This window comes from Trichosporon asahii (assembly GCF_000293215.1).
Source record: "Trichosporon asahii var. asahii CBS 2479 unplaced genomic scaffold scaffold00051, whole genome shotgun sequence".
NCBI lineage: Eukaryota > Fungi > Basidiomycota > Tremellomycetes > Trichosporonales > Trichosporonaceae > Trichosporon > Trichosporon asahii.
In genome coordinates, this window is record NW_014040873.1 from 555,872 (window position 1) to 576,389 (window position 20,518).

The 20,518-nt window shown below is 60.7% G+C and overlaps 6 protein-coding genes across 6 annotated transcripts; 4 read left to right on the plus strand and 2 right to left on the minus strand.

Annotated features, from left to right (window-relative positions):
- Window positions 1-1,615: 1,615 nt before the first annotated feature.
- On the minus strand, window positions 1,616-4,195 carry A1Q1_02600 (uncharacterized protein; the record flags this gene model as incomplete). Its single annotated transcript, XM_014323861.1, has 4 exons — window positions 1,616-2,432; window positions 2,476-3,127; window positions 3,213-3,346; window positions 3,483-4,195. 4 exons carry the CDS (start codon window positions 4,193-4,195, stop codon window positions 1,616-1,618), a joined length of 2,316 nt encoding a protein of 771 aa, XP_014179336.1.
- Window positions 4,196-5,853: 1,658 nt separating this feature from the next.
- Window positions 5,854-11,284, plus strand: A1Q1_02601 (uncharacterized protein; the record flags this gene model as incomplete). Its single annotated transcript, XM_014323862.1, has 5 exons — window positions 5,854-6,379; window positions 6,429-6,751; window positions 6,808-6,950; window positions 7,028-10,184; window positions 10,241-11,284. The coding sequence occupies 5 exons, from the start codon at window positions 5,854-5,856 to the stop codon at window positions 11,282-11,284; spliced, it is 5,193 nt and encodes a 1,730-aa protein (XP_014179337.1).
- Window positions 11,285-12,534: 1,250 nt separating this feature from the next.
- On the plus strand, window positions 12,535-12,972 carry A1Q1_02602 (uncharacterized protein; the record flags this gene model as incomplete). The annotated part of the gene is made up of 1 exon (XM_014323863.1): window positions 12,535-12,972. One exon carries the CDS (start codon window positions 12,535-12,537, stop codon window positions 12,970-12,972), a length of 438 nt encoding a protein of 145 aa, XP_014179338.1.
- Window positions 12,973-14,376: 1,404 nt separating this feature from the next.
- A1Q1_02603 (uncharacterized protein) lies at window positions 14,377-17,130 on the plus strand (the record flags this gene model as incomplete). The annotated part of the gene is made up of 1 exon (XM_014323864.1): window positions 14,377-17,130. The coding sequence occupies one exon, from the start codon at window positions 14,377-14,379 to the stop codon at window positions 17,128-17,130; it is 2,754 nt and encodes a 917-aa protein (XP_014179339.1).
- A 229-nt stretch (window positions 17,131-17,359) lies between these two features.
- Window positions 17,360-18,584, minus strand: A1Q1_02604 (uncharacterized protein; the record flags this gene model as incomplete). Its single annotated transcript, XM_014323865.1, has 3 exons — window positions 17,360-18,028; window positions 18,169-18,386; window positions 18,437-18,584. The coding sequence occupies 3 exons, from the start codon at window positions 18,582-18,584 to the stop codon at window positions 17,360-17,362; spliced, it is 1,035 nt and encodes a 344-aa protein (XP_014179340.1).
- A 288-nt stretch (window positions 18,585-18,872) lies between these two features.
- Window positions 18,873-20,501, plus strand: A1Q1_02605 (uncharacterized protein; the record flags this gene model as incomplete). Its single annotated transcript, XM_014323866.1, has 3 exons — window positions 18,873-19,196; window positions 19,316-19,598; window positions 20,119-20,501. The coding sequence occupies 3 exons, from the start codon at window positions 18,873-18,875 to the stop codon at window positions 20,499-20,501; spliced, it is 990 nt and encodes a 329-aa protein (XP_014179341.1).
- Between the last annotated feature and the right edge of the window lie 17 nt (window positions 20,502-20,518).

Consider the following 20,518-nt stretch of genomic DNA (forward strand, 5'->3'; position numbering starts at 1 on the left):
CGTGCGCGCCGAGTCACATCCCCGAGTGCCTAGCCAGATAGTTTTGGGTGCCTGTTGCTTTGGTGCCTGGGAGTTGCACAGAGTGCAGGTGCTGGTGTCGGTAGGTTGGGTTGGTTGATCTCGGATCCGAACGTTATGACGAGAGAACGTACTCCTTTCGCGTACGTTCGCGTGCGAGACGAAGGCAAGGCTCAGCAGGTCCGGCAGGCCCAAGCAGGCCCGGCAGGCCCCCGAGATCCTCGAGCTTCTCTGTAAACATTTCCGAATGTCCAGTCGTTCTGATTCCGTGGTCTAGCATTTGTGACAGACTGGCGTAAACTCGCATAAACTTGCTCCCGTGTCCCCCCCCTGTCGCATCAGTTGCGAACTTGGGTGGGTCTCGAAGATGCATGGTTATGTTTGGCTTGCTCTGGTCAGCGGAAAGGAGGTAAGGGCCGGTGCATCCGTGGTGCAATTGTGCATCCGTGGTGTGCGTGGGTCACTCTGTTCGCTAGCTCGCTGCCTCGCATGGAAGCCTGTGAGCAGGATAGAGAAAGAGTCTTCGCTAGCCTCGTTCAGAACTCAGGACGAGCTCTACAGTTGTTCGGCTTAGCTCCCCGAGCCCAGCTCCACGATCAGCGCGCAGCGCGCAGCGCCATGTACCCCGAGCGCTCGTGCGCTCGTTTCCCGGGCGCCCCGATGTCGAGCATTCATGGCCTCCCAGATGCGGGAGATTGGTATTCCCGATTCAGCTGTTGCAGCACCAGGACTCGGAAGCGGCCAGGCGAGAGGTAGGCGGTAGGTCTTGGCGCGTATCGAAGCACCTTGCACAGCCTTGTCATAATTAAAGGCCGTAATTGCGCGATAACAATCGAACGGTGTGCAAGGACTGAGATCTTATCGCATCGTTATCGCCCCGCGGCCCCATCGCCTGCAGGTGTGGGCCCCGTGATTCCAGCACTTGGGCTACGCACGCATGCACGCAAGCCACTGGGTCTGTCACCGCCAGATCAGAGCGGCGTAATGGGCTGTGCACTGACAGCTCCAAAGCATGATAATTCCGTTTAATTACGAGCGTCGCTTCGAGTTCGTCTTGGTCTTGTGCCCCTCCCGAGGTATGCGTCGCCTCGGTTTCGTGGCGGGCCGGAGCGGGCCATCGCCGGCCCGCTCTGCTTTACTCATACATAGACGAAATGAGGCACGTGAGATCTGCACGGGTACACTTTCTAGGTACGTTAGGGACGGGTGAGGGACGCAGGAGTGGGTCTGCAGGTCTGGAAGTCTGGCTGACATCGGGCACTGTGCGGAGCTCCGCTTCCCCACCCCCTTCTCGTCGACTTATGAACGTCGCGGTCTTGGCAGCCGTATCTCTGGGAACTCGTAGATGCCAGGAGACACGAAGCGGGGACGGCGCCGCCGTGGCTTGTACTTTACACCGGGGGATGCATTAGGGCTCTACCAAGAAGGAGGGAGTGACAACAGAGGAAGGGGGTCAGGTGCAGGTCAAGACAGGAGGAGGTACAGTTGGGTATTTCTACAGGTTGACTGGTGGTGGCTGATCTCATGTGGGTTGGTCGGTTGGTCGGTCGGTGGAAAGCAATGCAGGCGACAGAATGGAGAAGAGTCTAGGCGAAGTTCACACCTGTTCGTTCACCGTGTGAGGCGCGAGGTGGCATGGGCGGGAGCCACTCGCACGGCCCAGCGTTGACTTCGGGGACTCATTCGCCAGCGCTACCGCGGCAGTTTCGGGCAGCGGCATACTCTCGGGCAAGACGACATTCGCGCTATCACTGAGCGCGGGACTGGGCGGCTCGGAAATGGCCGTTTCGGCGGAGCTCGACTCGCTGGACTCGCGCGACATGATAATGTCAGACGGCAGGAGCATCGCTTTCACCGCTAGACTCATGGGGTCCTTCTTTGCGTACACAGGAAGTGGGTCGGGTACACGGGGCTCGCCGCTCTCGTCGTACAACCGCAGGAACGGCGGAGGGTTGGTGAGTCCAGAGGTCGGCATTGTCTCGGGGTGCGAGGCAAACTTGACCGCCGTCGTGAAGGTGATGGGTCGAGTCTCGGGATTGACTCCTGGAGTGCGCAGTGTGCAGAAGGTCTTGAGCACATGCGAGATGTGGACGAACGGCGTGAAAGTACCAGGCCGGGGTCGAAAGTGGCCGGGGCCGTCACGAGACGGCAACACCAGAACAACGTTGATGCGACGCCAGGTGTCGCTCAGCCCAATCCCACCATCGCTGAAGACAAAATGCCGTTGGCAACCTTCCTCCGAGAGCAAGCACGGTCGGAGCACATCCCTGCGACAACGAACGCTGGGACTGGGACAGAACACGGTCTCTTCTTGGGGAGCAAACCGTGGACCAAGCAGACTGAACTGGCTTGAGTAGGCAGGCTGCTCAAGAGGGACTGGGAAATAATCCGTGTACTGAGAGAATGGCGCAGAGCTGTAGTGTATCAACCTTCCACTTCTCCTCAGTGCGCACTCACGAAAATCTCTGCCTCTCTTCCACAATCATTCCCAACTCTGTGATATACGCTACTGTTGGGTCGGGATCGTTCATGCCACCGTGCAAAATCGCTTGACTGAGGCGATAGGCATGGTACGCTTGGGGTTGGATGCGGATTCGGATTCCGACGTTAAGGGCCCGCTCATCCCCCCAGACATCGACAACGTCGGGGACAGTGAAGGTGGCTTCGACAGGAAGAAACGCTGTACCCATGTGAATATCGTACGAGAACGTCTGTTGCTCGGTGTGAATGAAACTGCGCTGCTCAACAGAAGCGTTGGGGATGATCGCCGTCGGCATCTGGTGCCTGCGGATCGTGAACTCGGTGTACCGTGAGCACGACGACTTCTGAAGAAGGCCAGCTAGTGTATGCGTCGGGACGGCCCGGTGACCATCACACCAGCTGGTGACCGCCGTGGCAACGACGCCGTACCCGACCCCTGCGCATGAACCTCGTCCCGACACCTGAATGGACGGAGGCAGCCAACCAGGCAGGCGAAGGTCAAAGTCAAGTCGTACTGTAACGAAAGGGCTGTCGGCAGAAGCAGCATCTGCGGAGGGGATAGTTATCGGGCTATCGGCAGGGATGAGGGGCAGCGTGGTCGTGAATAGGCGAAAGGGGCTGAATCGACCTGGGTCAAGTCAGCTAAACAAGGATCCCGAAATTCACGAGGACCGTGCACCCGTATCCTGTGCAACGGGATAGCAGTCACGCACCATAATCATCCCAATACTCAGCCTTCCCCTCTAGGACTACGCTTACATCGTGGAGCAGTCGCACATACTCACGGTCGACGTCTGGCAAGGCCGGGAAGGTCAAGAAGACGGATCCTGGGAGACTGTAGGTTACTCTGCAGGCGTTAGTCATGTCAGTGGCAATGTTGACGGTTTCGGATCAGGGTATCTGGCACCGTCGGCGGATGGCCACCGGTATGTCACGCAGGCACGCATGTTTATGTTTGTCCGTTGCCGGCTTAGGGTACTCACGACATGCTCGGGCAGCCTACGATATCAACAACATCAGTTTCGAAGGAAATCTCGACGATCGCAGAGAGCGCACGGCTGATGCTTTCGGTGGAGGGTTTGGCGCTGGAGAGGACAAGTTCCTTGGTGATCGTCTGCTTGCTTCGGCGCCCTGCAGAACTGCGATGTCTGCGATGAGAGGGAGGCATGGCCAAAGAAGGTGGCTCCTCGAATATAATAGGGGCAGCTGAGGAAATCGGAGCAGGGCAGGAGTAAGGTCGAGTACCAATCGAAACTGAAGAGGTGGGATGCCGGCGGGAGGTGACCGCGCACTCGATATCGCGGGCGATGTCTGACCAGTCGTCCACGAAGGACGAGCCATCCAGTGGCAGAGGCGGGGGTACCACAGGCGCAGCGATGCCCTGGCGAGCAGATGCAATGTCGGCTGAGAGGAAAGCAGTGTCGGAGGAAGACCGTCGATGCTGGTTGGGGTTGAAGAGATGGGTGATCTTGCGACGCATATGAGTTGGTCCCAACCGAGCTCGGGGTCTTCCTTGAAATAGCTCGGTCACTGAAGTAAGGGAAGGGAACCGGTGCAATGAATAGGTGCTGTGACGCCTGGTGTTGGACGCCGCTGCATTGCTTCCCGCGTTCCCTCGACGAGTGAACAATGAGGAAGCATTACTCTCCGACAACGACATTGAGCTGCGGGGCTCGTTGGTGTGATCGGCGACCATGATGGTGGGAGGCGCAAGAAGACCTTTGGCCGCTTCCTGTGGAGGAAGGCCACTGGCGAATGCGGATCAACGAGAAGCCCGCTGCCGATCGAGGGCGATCGAGACGGCGTCGTTCTATTCTTCGTGGAAGACGGACAGCGAGAAGTCACCCTTCAGCGACGACCGATGATGGTGGACGAGTGACTAGGTAAAGTAGTTGAGTGGAAGGGCGAAACGAGTGAGGAGAGTTGCAGTGAACAGGTGATGGCGCGTGTGGTGTACGTGATATCTGTCTTGAGATCTAGAGGCATGTACCAGGCACAGCTGGCGCAGGGCTAAGGCTTGAACGAGCGGCAAGGGGCGCTACGTCGCAGTGTCGTTGTCATACAATGGCGGAGGGATGTATCACTGATCTCTGGGGAAGATGAGGATCACACCACTTAGGAGCAGCTGGGGACGCTTTGGCAAGTCGTCTTGTTGTCGTGGAAGAACCGTTTGATATGAGTGACGAAGGAGAAGCTGTGAAAGAATGAGAAACACAGTCCAGGGTGGTGATCGTTGGGACCCGTTGATTGACCATGGAGACTGGATGCAGGAGTGGGCGGGACTTCGCATGACCACCGCAGCTGGGTTAGAGACCATTAGTGGTACAAGTGGTGACGACAGACGGCAAGCGCGGCTCCATTCTCATGGCTGTACCGTCGCGCCTGCTCACGATCTGCGGACTGCATGACAGAGGCAATAGCAGTACACGCTACGTCGAGCCAACAGCGATGAATCATGGTCTCACCCAGAACTCACAAGCGCTGTTGAACCCTGCAACTCAGACCATCGGCAGCTCGAGCATCCAGGTGAATTGCAGCCTCCCCAAGCCTCAACCTAATGTGCGCACAATGCTGAGAAGTGGAACGGACATGGTAGAGAACGCCAAAACGCAATTGTGAAAGTCCAAGCCGAAGGCTTCATAGACCATGGCTGAGGCACTGTCAATCACACCCTGGCGGTCAGAGCGCGCTGATGGCTTAAACAATCGGCTCACCAAGGCCTTCGTGCGCCTGCGCTGGAGCAAGAGATTGTCCTCTCACCTGCGATCACCCGACCTGCAATCATTTTTCCGGGGTTCCTAGTGGTCTTGAGTAACTCTATCTTCAACGTATGGGCTCCAGAACCTTTGAAAAGAAAAAGTTGCGACGAGCCAGCGAGAATCCCTGAGCCCTGAGCCGGTTTTGTCGAAAGTCACTACAGTGTGAAAGTCCAGTGTGAACAAGGCGTGAAAAGTACTGCTAGGAACGATCGAGGATCGCCCAAAACCCATGCCCACAGATCCATGGCGTGTTGTCGCCTTTGTCGCATGCTTCCGCTATCAGGCGTCGTCAATGGTCGAAGAGCAATGAGCAGATTCCACAATGGAGCGGCACTGTTGTCGCTGGTCGCCGCTTCTGTCGGAGCCAGGCACCGGACGATCAAGCTGGTCCATTCGACCCCACGTCACCTTGCGTCAGCTGCGGGACCAAATCGCAGTCTCAGTAGCGGCACGTGGTCTCAGCCAAAGGAAGGCGCGTCATGTACGGAACGCGTCCAGAAGTCCACAACAAGGTGCTCATGTACTCTATCGAACCCTCCGACTTCGACTCACACCCGCAAGCCCGGCCAACCCAACGTTGACCTCGTCCGGACTCATGTCTGCTCGACAGGCATCTCAGTCCTCTTCAACCTCTTCCGTTGCAGCACCTACAGCACCTACTACACGGTCGTCCACTCGCAGTCGCCGGGATCTTCGACCGCGACGGTCTCCGCCACCGTCTGCGGTACAAAACTCAGAGACTACCGAGACTCCATCGTCACCAAAAGATGCAGGGCCTTCGCAGCCCATGCCATCAGCAATGAGCTTACAGTCGAGACGTGGCGGACTCTCGCCCACAGTGGCCTCGACTACGTCTGCGTCCAGCGTAGGGGGGAGACTTAGGGAAGATCCGTTGCTTGACTTGCTTATCGAACAGCAGAAGAAGTCGCTGCGGGAAGTCAACCCACTTGAGGGAGGCTCCTCTGACGAGGTGGAGCAGGCCGCTCGGCTCTTCCTTGGGACCAGCCGGCTATGCTTCCAGACATCCATGGACGCGATGGAGCTAGATGAAGCCGAGATGGAGAGCGATTACCGCTCCCAAGAGCGGGACAACGTCATGTCCACTTGGACTGACATGCTGTGTGAGTCCCCGGATCTATGAGTCTCGCTGACGCCAAGTGGCCGGTAGAGTATTCTTCGACTGCAACCAGTATGAAGTAGCGTCTGCCGAAGAAGTGAAGGAAGACGTACGGAAGCGTAACAATGTCCTGACCGACACGGCCGCATTCTACCTCGACAAAGCAGTAACTCTTTTCAACGCAATCGTTCTTGTCAAGAACATCAACCTCCCTGACTCCGTCGCCACCGATCTCGAGGAGCTCGGCGCTGGAACCGCTTCCGCTCGAGTGACAGCCCGCAACAGGGTGCTCAAGAACCTGTGGGCTAGTTTCTGGCACATCGTTCCGGGCGCAAGCAATGAAGAGATGGATCTTTGGGTGCAGTTTACTGTTCAGGTATGTCTGCAGGTTTCTCGAGTGCTCACGCAATCCAGCTGTCTGGCCGCTTCCAGAGTCACAGGGTTTTGGATGACGAGCGAGTCAAAGACAACGCGCTGCCTAAGCCGGCACAGGGGGGTTTCTGGGGAAAGAACGTGTTCGCAGACTACAGCAACCTCGATCACGGCAGCCCAGAATACCGAACGCTCTCGAATCTGTGGGAGCGCCTGAAAACGTCGTGGCGGCCGAAGGTAAGCCGCGCCAAAAGCTGTAGTTCTAACCACAGTCCATCAGCAAACCGCCCCTCTGGGAAACGTTCGAGGATTCGGTGTTAGAGTACATCAGGAAGAAGTCTAGCGAGCTACTCGACTTCCAGGTTGAGGAAGGGGAGGGACCGGCCGATCCGGGAGAAGCCAACAAGGACGCCGAGGGAGGTGAAGGCTCCCCCCAGGACGACGCTGAGGACGCTTCGATGGTGGAGCCGCTTGACATGGACATGTTCCTAGAACTCGCGCAAGAGATTGAAGCTGAGAAGGGGATCTCATCGCCCTTCGGTCGCTCGCCGCAACGGCCGACGTTGACGCCCTTGATACGTCTCGGCCCTGAACGGCCGACGCCGAGCTTTGACTGGAACGCCCGACAGAAGGACGCCGTGCAAATCAGCTGGGAGACCCAAGAACAGGAGTCAGAACGGCAGCGCTCGGCCTCTCAGCACTCCAGTGACGCTGACTACTATGAACTACCAGGCGAGACACAACTGCAAGGTGCAGAGGGGGCTATGAATGTCGTACCTGAAGCTTCCCAGCATGAAGACGAATCTCGTCGGGACAGCGATGAGGAGCTGCCCACGATGACTCAGTTGCAAGGTGGATCCCTCGCCCCCTTCGACCCATCCTCACCGGCTGGCGATGCTGAGGATCATGAGGCCGATCTCCCCCCAGAGTCGCTCTTGAAAGGGGAATCAGATGCGTTCGCCGAAGGCGAGGCAGTCTCGGGTAGCAGCGAGACCGGCGACATCGACAACGACAACTTCCCGACCGAGACCCAACTACACGGATATGCAGGAGCATTCACGGAGCCTCTGGATGTCCAGTCCACCATCCTGGAGGAGGACGAGGAAGAAGACGACATGCCATCGGAAACTCAACTCAACGGTCACAGTAACGCGCTCGCTCCCATCCAGCCCCTGGAACCGCTGGAGGAGGGGGAAGAGCAAGAGCGCTCAGCCCTCCCGGAAACGGACGACTTTCCCGAGCCTGATCAATTCGAGGGAGACGATGCAGCCTTCGCTACACAGGCCGCTGGAAACGGGCAGGCGGATCAATCGCAGTCGGATGTTGAGTCACGCGATAGGGAAGATCTGCCGGAGTCTGACGTTGCGGAAGAGCAGTCATCTGACGGGACTCAGAGCGGACTTCCAGATATGGATGAGCTGGCCGGTGACTATGCTGCCCTCAATGTCTCGGAGCCCGAGGAGGCAGTCGAGGCCATCGACGAAGAGGATGAGTTGCCTGAGTCAGACCCAGCCATGGGATCTAGCCAGGGTGTCTCTGAACCTGACCCAACTGGGGACGACGGCCGGGCGCCGGCTCCATCGGACATCGAGCGTGAAGGCGGTGAGGCGGAGGCTCCTGTCGGCGTGGCAGGCGATCCAGCGGACGATGTCGATGGAGATGAGCTCCCTTCCGCCGACCAACTGCAGAGTCAAGATGGTTTCTTGTCCGATGATAATGAGCTGGCCGTAGCCCACCACCTCGCCGCTGAGGCTCCTGCTCAAGCAAGCCGCGAAGAACAGTCGCCATCCGCGAGTGCACCGACTGAGCATGTCGCCCAGCGGAATTCCCAGCTCGACGCCCAAGGTACGCCCGCGGTGCAAGAGGAGACCCAGAGTGTCGATGTCAGCACCGCGGATGCTCTTCCTCAGAACGAACTGGCGGAGCCCAACACAACTCCCGCTGTCCATGGATTACCGGAGGTCATCGAAAGTGCGGTGGCAGTTGACATCCTTCACGCCGAAGCAGCGATCGCAGCTCTTTCTGACGCCGCCGAGCCGCCTCTGACGGAGCCGAAGATATCGGCCGCTGAGACTCGTCAAGCTCTGAATCCCTCGGCTGCTGGGCCAGGACCAAGACACAGTCTGCCTGCCAGATTCCTTCATCCGCGCCGCCCTGATCTCACTGAGTTTGCAACTCCTGATCCCGAGGACGGCCCCGTCGAGGACCGCCCGAGCACTTCAAATGCGGCGGCCAGACACCTTCACGGTCCGCGACGCCTGCACCGATTACGCACGGACTCGCCCACTCAGCGCTCCCACCGCTATTCACCGCCTATGCTCCTACCATTCGTTCCTCATCACGATCAGACCTCGCCCGCGATACCTAAAACACCCAGCCAGGCTCAGACCCAGGAGCCTGGATCGAGCGTCCTCGGGTCTGGCGTCATGCGCACGACCTCGACTTTGCGGAGGATCGATTCTCAAACGCCTTTGGGTGGTGTCCGGCGACAGATCGTGACGCATGTCAGATCTGAAGGTGCGGCTTCGATCGGTCCTCGTAGGGCAAGATCCAACACTGGTCGTCTGGGATACGTTGCTCCCCGAAACGACCCCTACCTGCATGATGAGGACGGCGGGCCGCTAGAGCCGGATCCGGAGTACGTCACGCCCGACGTCTACCCAACACCCCCGCAAGAGCGCGCCGAGCGAAGGACTAGGGTTCCGATGCACCGCAAATCGCGTCGCTGGACGGAGGGCGAGGCACTTCTGCTCTACCGCACCATCCAGAAGGCATGGTGGTCAGAGCGTACCGCTCAGCAGGTGGCTTGGTACCTGCACGGCGAGTGGGGTCAGATGTCTCAGCGGCTGAAGGCGTTCAGCGTGCAAAACATGAAGGATAAGATGCGCGAGATCGTCAAGACCCGAGTTCGCAACGACCGGGCCGTCGTCGGCCGCGCCCGCCACTGGCTCCCCGCCGGCCACCCCGATAGGGAGGCTTACGAAGAGGAGATGGCGGCATGGGCCGACGCCGAGAATGAGCGACTTCAGCAGGAGCAAGAGGAGGCCGAAGAAGAGGAGGAGCGCAAAGCACTCGAGGCTGCGCAGGCGGATGAAGAGGAGATGGAGGACGAGGTGGCTGCGGCTGATCTCGGCGGCAGTGCAGAGGAGCTGCCGGACGAGGAAATGGACTGGGAGGCTCATCCGGAGCTTCTTGTGGATGTGGAAGGACAGGAGCATGCTTCCGAGCTTAGCGAGCATGAGGACGGAAGGGGCGGTCCAGCAGTGCGTGAAGCCGCTCACGTTACTCGTGAACCTTCTGCCCAGCGCACAACACGAGCGGCCCGAACTTCCATCGGTGCTCGCTGGCGCACTGATAATGACGACGAAATAGACGAGCTGGAGTCCGACCAAGGCGAACCCGAACCTGCAGACGATTTCGCCGACAACATCAGTGTGGTGAGTGCAGCTGTCTCTGCTTAACTGCTTGTGGCATTCGAGCTAACCGCGCACAGGCCGATAGCGATGTAGGCATTGCCGAGCACGCGGACTTCCCGGCCCCGATTGACGTTGCGGCACTTCTCAACTCTCGCAAGCGTCGCACGACCGAGCCGCAGAGCGGTACGCCCAAGCGTAGGCATACCTTCGGTGCAGAGCCCAGGGGGCTGGTGGTGCGACCGCAGGCTCGCCCTTCGTTACCTGCGCCAAAGCGGAAGACCATTACCTATCGCAATCAAGCACGGCCACCACGTGAGCTTGAGAGCAGCGAGACCGATTCAAGTGAGGAGGAAGCTCGGTTACAGTTACCTGCACTTCGCACTCGGCCTAGCAGCGGTACGCCACGCTCTGGACCGGCAACGGCTGTGCAGCAAGCGCGACGCTCTGCCCACACGGAGCCGCGACCGCCCCGCCGTTCCACCTCTGCGGCGCGCGACGCAGCCGCTCGTGGCGTTCAATCCTCGCCACCGCAAGCTCTGCGCAACCAACACGGACCTCGGCAATCGTCCTCACATTTGGAAAGCGAGAGCTCGGACCATGATGACTTTGTTCCTAAGCGGTGGTTCAAGCTTCCTGAGATTACAAGCAAGCGCTCCACTCGAGCGTCTACAGCTTCTCAACGTCTGTCCGCTGCGGCGGAGTCTTCGTGCGATGACGAAAATACTCAGAACGCCACACTCGAACGCCATCAAGCCGACGCAGACACCTCGTCGGACGGCTTGCCGGCCGAAACGCAGGCTAGTCTCGGAGATACACAACCGGAGAAACAAGTGCCGCGCACAACCGTCGTGGCCCGGGCCCGGCGAGGGCGCGGCGGGATGAAGGGAGGGCCCTCACGCCCACTGTCCGTCGTGGCAGAGCGGACCGAGTCGGTCGAGAGCCGCATTGATCGCCTGGCCCCGGCCAGGTCAGAGAGCGCGAGTTCTGGGGTGATCCCAGAAGCTGAAACTGAGGAGGAGGCTGCTGCGGAGGAGGAGGAGGAGGTAGCTGCACCAGAGACGCCGCGGCCGAGCCAGACTTCGCGTCTGCGCGAGATTGCACGCAAGGTGATGGGAGTGTGAGTCAGCGTGCCCGCCAGTACGTTGCGTGTGTAAAAGGTGGGGGAGGCGAATGTCCAACGTGAGCTGCGCTGTTATCACGCATCGCATCGGATTCTGGAATTAAGGCGACATGGCGAGATAAGGGTTGTACAAAACGTATGTAAGACAACGGAGACTTTGTATCATAGGCCCGTTGCCCATGTGGGCATGTTCCGCGGGGATGTAACCAATGCCATGCTCATCTGTTGCATTTGCGCAGCTGTGCGCGTGTTGTCAGTGGCTCAATAGGAATCTAGGACGTTGTACGGAGGAGAGCAGGCGGTGGGTGGGGCCGGTGGGGTGGGTCATGCTCATGCCCATGATACAGCGCCTCATGGCCGCTGCATGCGCTGTATGGCCATCTTGGCCAAACTTGCTTGCCCACAGGTTCGCAGCAATTGCTGGCCGGGTACGCTCGCGCGGGGCAGCAGGGTACACCAGGGTCGAGAGAAGGGACAAGAACAGGGCTGAGGAACATTGAGGACAAAGAACAAAGGGAGAGACATCGGAGCTCGGATAGACTTCGGAACAACTGCTCGAATAGCAACAGGAACAGGCAGGTCATCATTCGCTCATTTGCTCGCGGGCCCGGGCGCCACCGGATTCCATAGATCCCAGCTGCTTGTGGCCGTGGTGGCCGGTGTGGGTTGAAGAGGGTCGCAGGGGTTGCTGGGCGCTGGGAGTCACTGGGGTTGACCGGGCGGAGTGCTGCGCTGCCAGAACCACACTGAGCACGCCCATACGCCCCGCAATTATGTTAGGGCAAGAAGCAAGCCTAACTTCCAAGCCCCGCACTCAGCCAGCCTCAGCCCAGCTCCAGCCCGGCATCAGCCCCGCTGCGCCTGGCCCGGCCGTTCCGTCAAGCCCGTATAGTCCGGTGGAGACTGCGTGCACAGTGCCCAGCGTGCCTCGCCAACTACAAGTGCGACGAACCTATAGCGGCGCACGATGCAACAACGGCGCAATGGGCGCGGAGCGGCTTGCCCACGGGCTCGTACGGGCGAACGCACTGACATCTTTGGCGGCAGGAACGGTAGGGAACAGCAGGAACGGCCCTTGTTCCAGGATCACGTACAGGAGTCGACAGGATTCTGGAGGCCGAGCGAGGCCGAGCTTGCACCAGCGACGCCGGGCTGTTGCGATGGCCCGATGGATGGTGGGTGCTGGCGCATGCTGGCGTGCATGTGCCCAATGCATTTCGGGATTGCGGGGTGCATCGCAGCATCGCAAGAATGGGCTTCTGCGCACTGCGAGGTGGTTCTGGTCCAGTCTGGCCACCTTCACTCTCTTGTCTTCTTCGCCTTCTCTCCGCCTTTGCTAAGAACACCTTGCAATCTTGGCTTACCCATCTCTACCACGTCTGCCGGCACGCCCACTCTGCTGCGACTGCGACAGAGCCCTTATCTCCAGCCGAACGACCTATCCACGGCCTACACGGCCCACCTCAGCAACCACCCCCGGATACCCCGGAACCCCACTTTGTCCCCAATCAGCGTTCGAAATTTCGACAGGAAGCCGAGAATTCCGGGCTCGGCACGTACTCCTACAACACTGGTACAATGGCAGCGTCTGACGTTTCTGACCGAAGCACTCGTCCATTCCTCTGGCACCCTTTGTCCCAATCCCTCGACGGCAACAGAATCGAACTCTACCTTGTCCCTTGCTGCTAGCTCGCAGCCCCCACTCTCGCCGCCCTCGCCCTCGCTGCACTCCCACACGCCGCCCACTGCGACCGACGTCTAGCGGCATCTCCCACCCCCTCACCTCACCTCGCCGCTCAACCACTCAGTCGCTCGGCCGCTCAATAGCCCCGGCGAACCGACCGACGGGCAAGCAGTAACCGCTGGTAGCGAACAACAGATTCCCCGGCCGCACCTAGAGCGTACCGGAACTCGCCCGACAGCCAGCGTGCGGAAACGTCTTGCCCGCTTGCTCTTGCTCCGGTAGCTCGTCAAGCTCGCCCCATTGGCAGTGCTCAGGCCGCCTTACTCGCCCGCTCGCGTCAGCACAGCTCGAGATCGAGGATCCGGGTACGAGCTTTTGCACGCACCAGTGCATTGCGCAGCAAGCACGAGAGAATAGTGACATCAGCAAAGCCAGGACAACGTCGCGACCTGCGCGACCCCGGCACGCAATAAGGTTTGACGCTGTTGCGATTCACGGCGTTCAGATTGCTGAATAACCGGCCCGAAATATCTCGTCGGTCTCCGCGCCTCTGCCTTCTGCCCTCTCGCAGCATTCAGCCCGCCGGCACCAGGCTCTATACCGTTCCTCACGCAGTACCTCGCCAGCCCCCCGAGTCTGGCCGACACCGACGCGTACCCGCTCATACGCCCCGCGCAATACGCCGCGCCCCGCCCCGCCATCCGTTTCGGTCCGTCTCGGTCTCTCGGCCCCTGTTCCTGCTCCGCTCGAGTAACAAGTTGCGACTTGCTCAACTCGGCAGTGGTGGTGGTGCCTTCATTCATTGAGTGCGCTTGAATCCGAATCCGCATCCGACCTGCACTTTGCATCTGGGTCCGACGGCCGCGGTACCAAGGCTCTTGGATGGCTCCCCAGGAACACCTGAACCAGAAACGTCGAATTGATTACGGCAATCTGGCATACCCACCCCGTCCTTGTCTGCACAACTGCACAAGCTGCACGCACTGCACGCACTGCTGCTGCCCGAGAACGAGGAGTGCTTCTCTCAGCCCCCCCTTCTGCCCCCTCTTACCCTTGCTAGCCCTGCTTTGGTGTCTTGCCTGAGTTGGCCTGAGTTCGCCCAGCCCCTTAGCGTCTAAGACAAGCTACCAGGAGAACCAATTCAGCAAGCCGCACCCAAATCCAAAGTTGGTGAAAGCATCTCTGGCACGCTCGCGAAGCGAATTCCATCCCCAGGAACACAAGTTAACAGAGCCCCTTTGCACGCCCAGCACGCCCAGCACGCCCAGCACACGACCTGAGCACCAACTGAGCACGACCCCCAGGCAAGAGCCCCAGGAGGACCCCCAGGCGGCAACTGTCCGGATAGATCCTGTCCCTCTCGTGTCCCTGCGGCAAGAGTCCAAGACAGCAAAAGAGCAATGAGCAAAATGCAAATGGAATCGCCAATGGAAATGAACAACACCGGAGTCCCCGGAGCCCCCGAGGCGGAGCCTGCGTCCGGTCTCGGTGCTGCTGGTAATGCTAGTGTTAGTAGGGGATCTAGCCCCGGGGCGCCGACCCAGTCCTCACAGCCTTCCTCTCGTCAACTAGATGAACAGCTCGACCTCGACCTGAAACTCGAGAGCCTCACGCTCGAAACGGAAACTACCCACACGGCTACTAGCACCAGCGCCGCTAGCTCAACTTCTTATCACCACTGGCAGCAGCAGCAGTCGTCGTCTTCTTCGACTGCAACTTCATCCTATAACGCATACAGGCACCACCAGGCGACGCGCGAGTTTTTGCTTTCTCTCCAATACTCGGAGCACGCGCACGCCGTCCTCACGCTCGACCAGCAGCAGCGGCACCCATACCAATCGCACGCCCGATCACACTCGCACGCCGAGCTCCCCCTGAACCCAATCTCGATCCAGCCCTCCCTCCCCCCGTCCCTCACCACGACGCCCGACAGCCCCATCGCGCGCTCCGTGCCCCTCCCCTCCGTCGAGGACGTCTTCACCTCGCGCCCGTGCTCGCCGTGGCAGGGTGACTTTCCCGACTCCCCCTCCCCTTCCCCGCGCAATCAGCCTCCTGGAGTAGGACACGAGCACTGCTGCGAGCCAGTGTACAGAAACAGGCTGCTGGACATGGTTCGTGACGAGTTTGGCTCGGCGCTCGAGCTGGATGACAACTCCAGCGTCAATAGCGGCTTGAGCGGGTCAACGCACGGATTGGAGCTCGAAGGCATGAGCCGCACAGTATCGCGCAGCGCGAGCCGCTCCGTTAGCCGCAGCAACACCATTCGGTCGGTACGCTCTGCCGTCTCGCGAGCGAGCACGAGCAGAGGCATCTCGCCGCAGCCCACAATTGTGCTGAGCCTCGAGGGCGACGACGAGGAGATGCTCCACGAGGGCACCGAGGACGACGGCAGCGCACAGCGTTCGTTTCGGCCCCTAACCGCAAGTGACATAGGGGGAAGCGGGGAAGCAGCCATCGACGCCGGCGAAGGAGTCCTGGACGCCTCCGAACCAACGACTGGTGCCCGCGAAGCCCGCGAAGCCCCCTCAGAAGCGCAGGAAACCCTCGAGGCTCAGGGAGCAAGCGAAACGTGTGCGCTCGTTGCGAGCACCCTCAGCGTGGCCGAGTTACGCACGCTGGCACTGCCCCCTTCCTGGCCCCGTGTGTCGCTTCTCTCGCCCGAGAAGCTCGTCATCGACCGGCGCGTGCACTCCGCTTCGTCCGCTCCGGCGACCGTGATCCCCGACCCAGACTTCGGGGGCATGGTGCCCCTCGACATCCCCGAGTTCCAGCTCGGCGATGCCGCCATTGACGTGAGTGCTGGTGGGTCGAGCCTTGGGTCGCAACTTGGCTCCAGTGTTGGCAGCAGTACCTCGGCGTGCTCCAGGATCAGTAGGGATAGGAAGGGTAGCATTGAGACGGCGATCACTTGCTCGAGCCTTGCTAGTTGCGCGGCCCCTGCTTGTGCAGGGACCGGTGTTGGGCAGGGGGCAGCGCAGGGCGTGCTCTTCGGAAGAGACTTTGCAGCCCGCCTCATGTTGGAACTGTACCGCGCCTCGATGCTCAAGAGCCCCATTGCGTCGCCTCTCAGCTCGCCAACTCAGTCGCCGTCGACGGGAACAGCGACGGCATGGTGGGGTGGAGGTCTGAGCGTGCGCGCTGCAGCTCGCGAGGTGCTCCGCGACGATGAGCCCTCCGAGCCCCTTCCCCAGGGTAGCAGTTCGGGCAGCCTCGGACTCGGCTTCGACGCCAACGCGCAAGAGGTCGTCCTCCCCGACTCGGACAGTGGATCCAACTGTTCCACGCCCATTGCGGCGACGGCACCTCGTAACCGGCCTGTCGTGACTACCTCCGGGTTCAGACTCGAGGGCAAGGTGTTCGAGTTCGATCCCCCCTTCGCTCCCTCCGAGGCCGAGCTGCTCTGCCGGGAGCTCCTCGAGCTCATCTCGCGCGAAGGTGTCGAAGTCGCGGGATACCATCCGCACTATCCGCCCAACTACGGCTCGCCCGAGATCAACGGGCACATTCCCTATGCGCCATGCGGCCTCAGTGCTCGACTGGCCGACCCGCGTGCTGCGTCCCTCGGACCCCTTGCGCCAGAACTCGCAACGACGCGCCCGTCCACACCCCCCGACACGCCGACGGTCGGCTGCGCCCCCCTCCCCACCCTCACGGCGCCCGTGACGCCGATCCAGACCCGACCTTCCTCGCCCACAGTCCTCCAGAAGGCCGTCGCTATCAACGCGGCCCTCCAGCAGCTGGCGCGAAACTCCGGGTCGCCCCTGGCGGGGATCAACGTGACGAACGAGCGGCCGTCAAGGCTCGAGGAGATGCGTCGGCAATCGCTCCGCGCGGCCGGCATCGCGTCCCCGAGCAGCTCGGGCGGCTCCCCCGCGCCCTCGGGGGCGCGACGCAAGTCGCTCGAGTGGGCCAAGATGACCCCGCGGTCCTCGGGCGAGTACGCGCGAGACATATTCGGCGGCCTCCTGCGCGAGTCGGCACCGAACGCGAGTGTCTCCCAGCCGTCGAGCCCCGAATTCCTGAAACGGAAACTGGCAGGATCGACGGGTGAATGGGACCTCAGCACGACCGAGTCTGCGCCCGGATCTCCGAAGAGTAGTAGAAGGAATACGCTGAGCGGCCTCGGACTGTTCCTCAGCCGGGCTAGGACGAAGCAGAAGTAGACCTCTACGCAAAAAGTGAATAGACCAAATCTGTTAGCATGAGGTAGTATAGACGGAGACGATAGAGGAGAGTGAATAGAGAGAAGGGGGAGATGTGGCATTTTTTGGGATCTCTATGCATATGATTTTTGTTTCTTCTTCGACTCTAAGATGACATGACAGATGTTGCTCCTTCCTCTCACCGGCGGTAAACGACATCGGCCTTCAGCCTCCAGCCACAGCCACCGCATTACTGGATGTCCTTCTCCGTGATCTCCGGGATAGGCAGTCCAGCGGCGGAAGCAAGGCTGAGCACCTTGAGCGCCTGCTTATAAACCGGAGCGTCAATCATAGCCCCATCGAGGGCATAAGCCCCCTTGCCCGCCTGATCATTGAGTTCGAAGGAGAACTTGACGCGCGCCGCCTTCCGGATAGCCTTGTCGGAGGGCGCGTATGCGCGCTGAATCTCCTCAACCTGGTTGGGGTGAATGGCCTGCTTGCCCGTGAATCCGAGGCGGTGGCCATCCTCGCATTCGCGCGCGAGGACCTCGGGCTGCTTAAAGTTGACACAGACGAGATCAATCGCCTGCAGACCCCACGCCTTGGCAGCCACCACGAGCCGCGACCTATGGTACAGCAACTCTTGCATAGAGGGCGTGCGCGTGATGCCCACATCGGCGCAGTAGTCCTCAGCCGCGAAGAGGAGGGAGTCGAGGTGGCCCTGTCCCGATGCAGCGATTTCGTGGATGTTCACCATCGCCTCGGCCGACTCGATCATGCCCACGATGCGCATGGGAGAGGCGCCGCCCGTCCGTCGCTCCGCCGGAGCATACTCGTTGATCCGCGAGACGAGCCAGGCAATGTGGTCCGGCGAGTTGGTCTTGGGCAGCGCGATGGCCGAGACGTTGCGCGTCGTGAGCTGGCGTCATCAGCCAGCGTCCACACTGAACTAGCAGCCCTCCGTAGCGGCTCCTGCCTTCCTGCAGCTAAGCAACCTCGAAGCCCAGCAGGCATAACGAGTAGGGCTCAGCGGCCTGCGGCCGCTTCGGAAGTACTCACCGCTGTCTTCACGTCGTCCTCCTCGAAACCGGTTCCCACCGCATTGATGCGGATCATGACCTCGCCCTTGGGCCGCTTGCCCGAGTTGAGCATGTCGGAGACGAGGCGGCGCGCCTCCGGCTTCTGCGCCGGTGCGACCGCGTCCTCGAGGTCGTACGAAATCGAGTCGGCGGGCGAGGCGAGCGACTTCTCCAGCATGCGCGGGTTCGAGCCGGGCACTGTGGTCAGGTTAGCTGGCCACCCCTTAGATATTGGCGGGCGAGCTCACGCCCTCGGTAAGGTGGGACGAGAGCCAGCGGAGTAAACTTACCGTACAGCATAGCACGGCGGAGAACCGGGGGCAGGTCGTTGGGCACGACGGCGATGCCGCGCGCGCCGAGCGGCGCCTTGAACTTGACAGCGTTGCGGGCGAACATGGTGATGTGTGGGGGAAGGAAGGAGTTATCGGAAGGGTAATATACGAGACGCTTCGGCAGGAACGTAGATCGGTGACGGTGACGGGCGACGGACCGCACACGGCGCGGCGGATGCGGGGCCAGCAAGCAAGGGAGAGATTACCGGTCCCGGGCGGGGTGAGGTGGGAATTGCCGAAAGCCGGCGGGTTACTCTTGTTGCCGACCGCGGTCCTCCTGATAATAATACAGATATCTCGAGACACATGCTATCTTTGACTTTTCTCCTCATCTACGCATCTACCAAGCACCATGCTCCGCCTCGCCCGCCCCCTCACCTCTGTCTCGAGAGCTGCCCGCCCCGTGCCCCGCTTCGCGACGCTCACTGCTCGCGCGCAGAGCACGAGCGCTGCCCAAGAATGGATCAAGGACATGACCGGCCGCCCCGCCACGGTGTCCCAGGACGACTTTGACACGCTCCGCGCCTCCCAGTTCAAGAACACGATCCCCACCCCCACCGAGGCGCCGGCCCAATACGGCGTTGCCAAAGGCGACGAGCTCCCCAAGGGCATGCACCTGATCTACTTCTCGCCGACGGACCACTTTGACGATCTCGCCAAGGACGGCACGAGTACTGTGAGTCATGCGACGCCGAGCCCGGCACTCTCTGCAGCTCTTGCCGCTCCTGACTCAGAGGCAGAACAGGAATGGAGTGGAAAGCAGTTATAGGGGGGCTCGCTAACGCTCGCTCGCAGGAGTACAACGCGCCCGAGCCGTACATCCGCCGCATGTGGGCCGGAGGCTTTATGGAGTGGAACCCGAACTCGGCGATCAAGCTCGGCGACGAGGTCGAGCAGGCCGTCAAGGTCGCGCGCGCAGAGGAGAAGGCCGGCATGATGTTCGTGTACCAGGCGCGCGAGCTGGCTCCGAAGGGCGGCGACTGGGCCGTCCGCGAGGAGCGCACCCATGTCTTCTTCCCGCCCAAGCAGGAGGAGGCCAAGGGCGGCGCGAAGCCGGGCGGTAAGAAGAAGCCTGCTGGTGAGTGACATTGGGGGCCGAGGGTCTCTAGGCCCGAGGACCGAGTCTGGTGTCTGAAACGCGGAGGCCACAGATGTGCACCTGGTGGTAGGGAAAGCTGGAGACGTTGGAACAGTGACGTCCCAACCCCCAGTGATCCAGCTTCGGAGCACTCTTCCGCACACGTCTCCCGTTCAGACTCGGACTCGGACCTGCCCGTGCTCCATCTTCCGAAACGATTGCTGACATCGGTTCCTCCGCTCTCAACGCCCACATGTTGACGCATCACTTTTCCCGATCCGTCACGGAAAATGACGCGACTCGCTTATCTTTCGGCCTCCCAACATCCTCCTGCCGCCTGCTACCGTGCTTGCTGACTGATGCTTTACGACTCGGTGGAACTAACTGTTGTCTTACGGGAATGCTCGTTCTTCGGCTTGCCCCGATGCTGCGGACCATGGTCGTTCCGTCCCTTCCCTCACTATCCGATACCCCGTTCGATGAACGCTGCGGGCCTCCGGTCCTCCGCTTCCGCCTACAGCCGAGCTGCCCAAGCCCGACCTCACGTTCAGCTACACGCCGACCTCGCCGCTGCTGTTCCGGTACAGCGCGATGACCTGGAACGGGCACAAGATCCACTACGACCGCGACTGGACGACGCAAGTCGAGGGCCACCCCGACCTCGTCGTCCATGGCCCGCTGAACGCGACCCTGCTGGTGCAGATGGCGGACCGGGCCGCGCGCGACGCGGGCGTGAAACTGACTCGCTTCGAGTACCGCGCCACGTCGCCAATGTACGTCGACAAGCCGATCAGCATCAACGCCAAGTGGGACGGGGAGAAGGGCGCGGACGGAAAGCTCCAGCTCTGGGCCGAGCAGAGCGGAAAGGTCGGCATGAAGGCGACGGCGACGTTCACTGCCTAAGGGCAGACAAGTAGTCG